Raw genomic sequence first — 9342 nt, forward strand, 5'->3', positions numbered from 1 at the left:
GCAAGAGGGACCGCACGACACGAACTTCGAGTTTCGAGTTTTGTAGTAGCCCTGCTGTACTTTAGTATAACGGAGACAAGGGGCTACTCTAAAATTTGAAGTTCGTATCATGTCATTTTTTTTTATTAAGGCACAACAAACAGTCACGTCGTTTAAGATAAGACTATATGACATTATGATACTAATATTAAATCGTCCTGACATACCTATCTATAGCATAATATTCACTAATAATTATAGACTTATTCCAATAACATTCTGACATACGAGTATTGCATGACTACAATTATTAATGTTACTGTTATTGTTTTTTAATTATTCTTTTCTATTTTGATTTTGTATTATTGCCACAACTTTAATTAATTCTAAGATACCAATTTATTGTTTTGAAAACTCTTTCTCTCTTAAAAATGCTGCGCCCTTCCGGGTTTCATAATATTAGTGTTATATTGTACTTTTGACGTGAATTGCATTTAATAAATAAATAAATCGACATAGTTAAACATTGCATTTAAATTAAGGTATAGACCTGGAGTGCCATAACAGCAATAAAGTATACATCGGTAATCAGGAATGATAGATGCGATAAAATTGATAAAATGGCATTGCATTTGAAGAAGAAACAGGTAGGTACAATAATAATAATCCTTATACGCTGAAAAAACAGTTAACCATTCTTATGGAGACAAGAAAATTGGAAAATTGTATAGAACTGCGTGCGATTACTTAGCATTTAGATGACAGATAACACGGTTCATGAAATTAATATTAAGTACGGTTTCTTTGGGCATGAATATCAATGTGAGACAAATCTTTGTTATAATAACTGAGACAACGGTTAAAGTAAGAGTTAGTACAATATTTAGTTCGGGAGAACGGAACTGAGAACAATTTTTCATGTCGTGCATTGCATCGAGGAACTTTGAATGAAATATTACCAAACAGTGAGGGGAGTAAACATAGCTATAAATTATTTTTTTATTTTACTTATAGAGGAACATCATATCGAATTGAGTGCGTCGCTTTTCTAAGGACCAGAAATGATGGTGAGCTAAAGCATTGAGGTACGAATTGTAACCCCGGCCCATTCTGTAGTCTAGAGCATTTAGGTACGAACTTCCTTTGAACACGTTCAATTCTATTGATGTGACATTTAAAGAAAATACTCTAGATTATACAGCTAAAGTCCAAAATTGACCGAACTAGGCTAAAGTATAAAATTTTATCAAAATTTAATAATTTTTCCTGTCCTTTTAAATGTTAATAGCGCGAACGGGACGGCACGACACGAAGTTTGAATTTCGAACTTCATAGTATAAAGAAAGGTTTAAAATTAATGTAAAAACCGGCCAAGTGCGAGTTAGGCCTACGCACCGAACGTTCCATAAATGTTTAAAAATCAGACTGATTGGGTCTAGGATGGTAAATGTAAACAAATTATGTTTTTCATTACTTATCCCTGATAGGATTTATATTTAACAATGTATCACAACAACATCATCCATGACTAATATATAAAAAACGGGCTAAGTGCGAGTCGGGCTTCCGTACCATCTATAATAAATGAGATATCAGCAAAAAAACGGCAAAAAAATCGAGTTTGTTGTATAGGAGCGCCCGTTAAATGTTTATTTTATTTTAATTTAATTATTTATTTTTAAAGTGATTATACAACTAAATATTCTGTGAATATTTCAAGCGTCTACCTGTTGCCGTTATTAATATCAAGCAAAAAAGGGTTAAAAAAATCACGTTTGTTTATGGGAGCCCCCTTAAATATTTATTCTGTTTTTACTGTTTTTGCTGTTATAGCGGCCACAGTACCTAATAGGTACATAATTTGAGAAAATTTCAAGTGTTAACTGTTATGGCTCAAGAGATAGAGCCCTGTGACAGACGGACGGACAGGCAGACAGACAGCGGAGTCTCAGTAATAGGGTTCCGTTGGCACCCTAAAAAAAGCAACCGAATTGATGACCTCTCTTCTTTTCTTCTTCCTTATTTTGAAGTCGGTTAAACAATTGGCTCGCACGTATATCCATATGTATGTGACGAACACGAAGTCAGTGGACTTACAAGATACAGGCCTTGCCCGGTTCGTGACTCAGGATTCAACTTCAACTTGTTTAATTGTGTAATGGTAAATCTAAGTTTTTCTTTGTTAATTGTTTATTTTCTCTTGTGCAATTTTTTGTTATTGAATAAAGAATTTATTATTTTTCTTAAAATACCTAAATGAAATATCATCAAAATAATGAAAAAATGCAGACTATTCTTTTTATTATTATTTTTTTAGTCCTAAATGATTTATAAATATGAATCTAATCTACTTGACTCAAATTCTTAGCCTAAGTAAGATTATCTTGAAAATCTTGAAATATATATTTAGTGGTTAGGGAATTTCTTTCAGCCTTAACTTAATTATCGGGTAAAGTTTTTATAGCTGGCAACATCCAGCAGCAAGCCGCCGCATCGCATTTGTGGTGAGGCGTAGCGTACGTACATTATTATAACTGACTAGCAGGGGCAGCCATTTTGATTTCTCTGCTTGCTTGGGTGTGCACTGTGCGGCTGCTTCGTTCCGTGATACCGTAATAGAATTGGAAGCCGGCCATTTCAGTGAAGTGAAGTACAAAAAATGTGCTAGTGATTTTATTTTACCTTGTTAATAAACCGTTCAGTTACAATACCTCAAAGATTCATGGGTGAAAAGGTATACATGTGAATTGTTTTAACGCTTGTAGAACAGGGTATGTGTGGGATTTCTACACATTTTCTTTAATTATTATTTATGGAATCATAAGTGTTATCAAATATATTTTGTTTCAGACAATGTCACGATACGGCGACTGTAAAGTCTACGTCGGCGACTTGGGCAACAACGCCAGTAAGCCGGAACTAGAAGACGCATTTTCATATTATGGGCCTCTGCGAAACGTTTGGGTAGCTAGAAACCCGCCCGGCTTTGCATTTGTAGAATTTGAAGATCCACGAGATGCAGAAGATGCGGTAATTATCTACTTAGATTATAACAAACCTACACTACACTTTATATTTGTACAACTATATCGGTAATTAACTATAACCTGAATCCCACACACAATAAATGATTATTATTAACCATTTCAAAGGTTGGAATTTGTGGCATATATGAATTGGTAAAATACCATGCTTTAAAGGTTAATCACAATTTTTAAACAGCAAGGCTAACCTATGAGCCTTTATTATGCATGCGATCTGAAAAAAATTAAATAAATGAAACTTCCATAGATTCGCGGGTTAGATGGAAGAACAATTTGTGGTCGTCGAGCCCGAGTTGAAATGTCCAATGGTAGCCGTGGGTACGGAGGCCGAGGGCCGCCGCCCCGGTCCCGCTTGCCGCCGCGGCCCTATGATGACCGCTGCTATGATTGTGGTGACCGTGGACACTACGCTCGTGATTGCACTCGCCGTCGACGCCGCAGGTGACTTATTCAGTAATTTTTACAGGTCAAAGTGCACTTCGGGTATTTATCTTCAATAGCTGTTTACGCTTTGGGGTTCTACTACATCTATGAGCATGGGCTATGATTGCTATACAAGAAAAAAAATGTTAGCATTCAACCATGTCTTATATGTGAAAGTATTTGTATTGTTAGGCCAACTGTAAACTCAAGAATTTTTTATTACCAAACAAACAGTCTGCTGACTGGCTATGAATACCATAGCATTGCTGATCTTAAAAAACTAAATGTGTAATTACGATGGCCCGTACATACCTAAATTATTGAAAGTCAAAATTGAAGTTTTTATTATTAGCATAATCGGTTCATTATTGGGTTATTATATTAATACATTACATGCTTTGTAAGTTTTGATTATTTACATAGGGGCCATGGATTATATTTTGACTGAATTCAAATTATAAATATTGACTGAAAAGATGAAATCATATCAGTTCCCTAAGCATACACATTGGGATACTGAAATAAATGTAAGTAGCAATGAATTGATTAGAAATAGCAGATGCCAGTTTAGCGAATTAGTGGGACAAGCTAAAAGTGCACATTGGGTTGGTGTAAGGTTTCATGCATTTACAAATTCAACAATACTGATGTAAAGCTTCTGTCCCAATGTTCAAGACTCACATAAACCAATGATAACTATGTTATAGGTTATCATTGGCCTGTGCGCCGAGACCGAACTCGTCAGTGTCTGCACAACTTATTCTCTGCGCTACGTAGCTTTCACTTCGCGGCGTGTACTCCGATTGAGTCGCCCGCATCGGTAACCCCACTCTACAAACTACGTAGCTACAGGCTACGTGCGCACTACAATTGTCGCCAACTACATTGAGTGTAACGTTTGCTTCGCGTCGCGACGCACGTCTATTGTAATCACTGCGTGCACTCAGTGAGTTACACATTATTACCAGTATACGAGTTCAGAGCAGACATTGTTTTGATAAATATGATATAATTATTTTTATTTGCGAGGTATGTATTAGGATCAGGTATATATAGGTTTCAAGGAGGAATCAAATGATGCTGCATACTGACTGAATCCTGAAGCCATGATGAGATCTAATACCTACTGCCAATGTGCCAACCTGCCGAAGATGGTCATTTCTTAATGTGTCAAACCATTATAAACACTAATCTATAAGATTTTCCTAATTACCTTTTTAACCTAGTTGCCCTAATAAATGCAAAACTGCTTCCTTTCCCAAGCTAAATTATGTTAACGATAAGATGTTGTTTTCTTTGTTCGATCTTTTTAAAGTAATAGAATTTCAGACACAAGTAATAGTTATGTTTTACATTGTTTCCTGTCATTGGTCAAAAGCAATTCTAATCTAATAAACAAGATTCTAGGATAAGGGTTAGGAAAGTACAAAAGATCTTGGGAAAGTAGGCAAACAGCTATTCTGATAACATAATGAGTAATGTTGTTTGTGTTTCCAGTCGGTCCAGGTCCCGTCGCCGCACGAGGTCGCGCTCGCCCCGCTCGGGTTCCCGCTCCCGCAGCCGCTCCCGCTCTCGCTCGCGCTCCAAGGGACGCTCGATGTCACGTTCTCGGTCAAGGTCACCATCCAAAGAGTCCAAGAAATCCAACTAACCTAAGAAGTTTCAGTTTGATACTACTTAGCTTTATGTTTACCACTAAAGTGTCTGTTGTGCATTTAAGTAACACAATTTCTCATAGGATTCTTTATGTAAGAATTATCATTCCTGATTTTCATGTGTAAGGTACCAGGAGTATTGATTTGTCAATAAAGTGACTTTTATGAACAATGTCTTGTTTTCTTTCTATGCATGATTAAAATTTGGGAAAAAGTGGCTCCATCGATTTTTGATGCTTCTGCCGATGTCGTACAATTCGTAGATATGTCATTTAGTAATTTTTCCTCATCTCATGTTTGTAAACTTATTTGTTTATATTGACGGTTCCAAGACCTAACTGATAAATCTCGAACATGCAACTCGGCTTTAGCTAGGGGGTGCTAAGGCCCTCAGTCGCATGTCAAAGGTCTTTCAGTTAGGTGGTCTTGGTACTTAACCGTCGATATGCTGGGTCTAAGCCACAAAATGAATTTATGTGCATAAAGTAATTTCTTCGTCTAAGACCAAGGCAATTGGGTGTCAACAGCCACAAAGCTATTTAATTTCCTCAATCGAAGTGAAAAGCAGAATGTAAAACTAGCATTAAACCCATTTTCCCTTCGACGTCTCATGCACCCTCGCCGTACCCCGGGTCGGTATATTTTCAAAAGGGAGGTGCATTTATAGCTTTCATTCTGTATTTTGGTCTACTTCTATTTATTTTCTTTTACGCCAGGGGGGTGCAAGTGCACACCCATTCCGGCGTCCGTGGGTGGCTATATGAACGACGTCTTTTTTATGGAATAGGGGGCAAACGGATCGCCTGATGGTAAGCGATTGCTTGCCGCCGTCTCCCATGGACACCTGCAACACCAGAAAAGTCGCGAGTCATACATCTCGGGTAAAATGGCTCGTTTTATGCTCTCGTAAGGGTGACACTCATTCCCGGCCCGGAAAACACTGACATGGAAAACCGGCCCTGTTTTTTATGTACACGCCCATAGAAACTGACAGGAGCTTCTATGCAGAGGCATCTTTGTTGAACCCTTTATAAGGCACCATTTATTGGAGCATACTACCACAGAATCAAAAGCAGCTATCGAATACATACACATAAAATATTTTTTTTACTTCTCATGCTCGTAAAGTTCGTGTTTATGCTGGATCTAGGCGACATAAAATGACTTGTTATGCTCCAGTGCACAAAGTAAGACCAAGGCAATCAGATGTAAACAGCCACAAACAAAGGAGATTCTACATATTTTTTAATTTATATAAAACTAAAAATCAATCAGATCAATAAAATTAAAAATTACGTAATGATATAGTAATGCATGAACAATTCTTTCATCTGTTGCTATTTCATTTCCTCGCCATCGAAGTGAAAAGCAGTGTAAAACTCTAGCATTAAACCCATTTTTCCCTTGACGTGTCTATCCACCCTCGCCGTACCGGCTCGGGTACCTATTTGAACGTTTCGGGTAAAATGGCTCGTTTTATGCTCTTGTTGTACAATATACTATTAAAGCTAGTCGTATTTTCTATAATTACAATGGAAATTGTGACGTATTACGAAAGCAATAAGGTTAAGTTTCCAACTCAATGCAAGTGGTCGCTAAATGGTCTCTGCCTTATAAAGGACTTGCGTCTTGCTGTGAGGGTGTATAGGTCAAGACGTGATTTGACGTTAAAATACAATGTTGCCAAATAAATGATTCCGTTGCAGTTAAGTTAGCTTGGCCAGCAACTACGAAACTCGAAGTTTGTGTTGTGCGGTTCCTCTGCAGGGCTACTACGAAACTCGAAGTTCGTGTCGTGCGGTCCCTCTGACACTTATACTATTTAACACGAGAGCGAGAGGGACGATACGACACGAACTTCGAGTTTTGAGTTTCGTAGTAGCCCTGCTGACACGTATACTATTTAATACGAGAGCGAGAGGGACGGTTAGATACGAATTTCGAGTTTCGTAGTAGCCCTGCAGGCTCTAACTCGTTTGGATTGTGAACCCGCAATGTATCGCTAAGCACGATTTTAGTGGAATAATGTTTACAAGGCATTACATAAATTCGTAGTTACTCAATAGATTTTCTTTTACTAGGGCGTTGTAAAATATTTGTGATATTAAAAAAAAACGCATTGGTTTGACAGACTTAAACTTAGGCAAAAAAAGGTATGCCCAATAAGAATTGCTGATAATGTGCGCGATAGATACATGAACAAGACAAATTTAAATTAAACTTGTCAAGGGGGCGCTGTTACTGTTATATTATAGCTATCCTTCTCACGCTCCGTGAATTTTACTCATTTTTTTTTTTTTTTTTTTTTTTTTTTTTTTTATTTGAAACGGGCAACGTACAAATTTGTCACATTAGCCCATAGGGCAAAACATTAACTAACCAGAAAAAAATTACATCTCACAATTGATAATAACTAATTCCTTGTCACATCAGCCAACCTGAAAAGCATTAACGCCATATCTGAGGCCGGCTGAGCTAAAATACCTACAAACATACCCGTGTCATACTTGCTCAGGTTGGCTGCTGCAACCAATGCCTCCCTCGCAGCACGATTCCGAACACATTCCACCAATAAATGTTGGACATCTTCTGTCGTACCGCATAATTCACAATTTGGTGAATCACTTTTTTTCATCAGATGTAAAAACTTATTAAGAGGAACATGTCCGGTTCGCAGTCTGTGTGCTGTTACAATGTTAACCTACTTAAACTAATATTTTGAAACCAAGGTACGCGTGGAGGTTCACTCTGAATGCACTTATACCAAATACCCTTTTCTCGTGAACGTTCATCAAAATACTCTTTCCAAATTTCATGGCATTTAATTTTGAATTTATTCGTCGCCTCTAAATAAAATGGTAGTATATAAATTTCGTGACCTTCCACGATACCTTTTTTAGCCAAATGGTCTGCTTCCTCGTTACCTCGCAATCCAATGTGTGCAGGCACCCATTGAAATCGCAAATTAATTTCATTCAATTGTAAACGGATAACTTTATCTAAAATTTCATACGCTACAGGTACACCTCTGTGCCCAGAAACACTACGAGCTAAATGTTGTAACGCACTTTTACTATCTGTGTATATTACAGCCTTCCTAATACCTCTGTCTTGAATATACGATATTGCACTGGAAATTGCAATAAGCTCAACTGTCATAACACTAACATTCCCTATAACTTTAAAGATATTATAATTCTGATTATCAAGGGAGCCAATTGGATCATAGAAAGCGGCTCCGCGTCCCGAAGAAGATTTGGAACCATCAGTATATAACACGTGCCAACCTTTATACTTTTGTTTTAATTCCGAAATTACATTTGCTTTAAGATTATTACTTTCATATGATCTTTTAGATGTAGTAACACAATCCAAATCAGATGAAATTAAAATATCTACGTCAATATTCGACATCCACGTAGATAAGGAAAACATCTGAAGAGGGTTGGATGCAAATATACGTTCTTCTACAGTATCTTTGCTTGCGACAACCAGAAGAGGAAGTTTTTTATTATTCCAATACCTATTTTGGCACAACGAACTTAAGTTATCCAGAAGGGGTATAATTTCATTATTTGCTACAGAACGGATCTTTAAACTATACTTGATAGCAAGATATCGTCTTCTTACAAATAATGGTGGAATACAAGTTTCACTTTCCATAGCGTGGACCGGCGTACTTCGTAAAAAGCCACCAATAATCCTCAAGCCCTGGTTTTGCACTTTATCTAATTTATAGATATTGCTTTTAGCACTATTATCATACAGAAAACTGGCATAATCTATTCTACTTCTAATCAGAGCGATGTAAATTCTACGCAAGTGTTTTGGATGCAGGCCCCAAGACCTAGCAGCCAATAATTTAAATAAGTTTAACCTTTTTTGTACATTGGCCACCACTTCATTGATGTGTTTGCCCCAACGTAACGACTTATCAAGCCAAAGACCCAGATATTTGTAACAATCTACAGACATAAGTCCTACATTATTAACTTTTAAATTTACTAATTTTTGTTTGTGTCCTCTACTAAATATACAATATTTCGATTTAGATTCAGATAATTGTAAACCTAAAGAGTTCAGTATAGTAACAAAACTATCTAAAGCACTTTGAATATCTTCCACACTTTGAGAGAGGTTCGAATTACTTTTATACAGAATAAAGTCGTCTGCGTATTGGCATATTTGTACTTGTTTAATATCCCTGCAGAGTTTCCTAGTGGCAATATTAAAAAAAAGTG

General features: G+C 36.9%; 1 protein-coding gene across 3 annotated transcripts; it reads left to right on the plus strand.

Moving 5' to 3' along the window:
* The first annotated feature begins 2462 nt into the window (after positions 1 to 2462).
* On the plus strand, positions 2463 to 5273 carry LOC141432080 (serine/arginine-rich splicing factor 7-like). 3 transcript variants are annotated; one of them, XR_012451789.1, is made up of 5 exons: positions 2463 to 2713; positions 2830 to 3009; positions 3271 to 3464; positions 4154 to 4392; positions 4944 to 5036. XR_012451789.1 is itself a non-coding variant. In XM_074093469.1 (4 exons), exons 2-4 carry the CDS (start codon positions 2833 to 2835, stop codon positions 5095 to 5097), a joined length of 525 nt encoding a protein of 174 aa, XP_073949570.1. In that variant the 5' UTR covers positions 2466 to 2750; positions 2830 to 2832; the 3' UTR covers positions 5098 to 5273. The 3 variants fall into 3 exon arrangements, 2 of the variants coding, with proteins under 2 accessions (XP_073949570.1, XP_073949569.1); XM_074093469.1 differs by lacking the exon at positions 4154 to 4392 and having other exon boundaries at positions 2466 to 2750; positions 4944 to 5273; XM_074093468.1 differs by lacking the exon at positions 4154 to 4392 and having other exon boundaries at positions 2467 to 2713; positions 4944 to 5273.
* The last annotated feature ends 4069 nt before the right edge of the window (positions 5274 to 9342 follow it).

The sequence above is a fragment of the Choristoneura fumiferana genome, chromosome 10 (genome assembly GCF_025370935.1).
Source record: "Choristoneura fumiferana chromosome 10, NRCan_CFum_1, whole genome shotgun sequence".
In the NCBI taxonomy this organism is placed as follows: Eukaryota; Metazoa; Arthropoda; class Insecta; order Lepidoptera; family Tortricidae; genus Choristoneura; species Choristoneura fumiferana.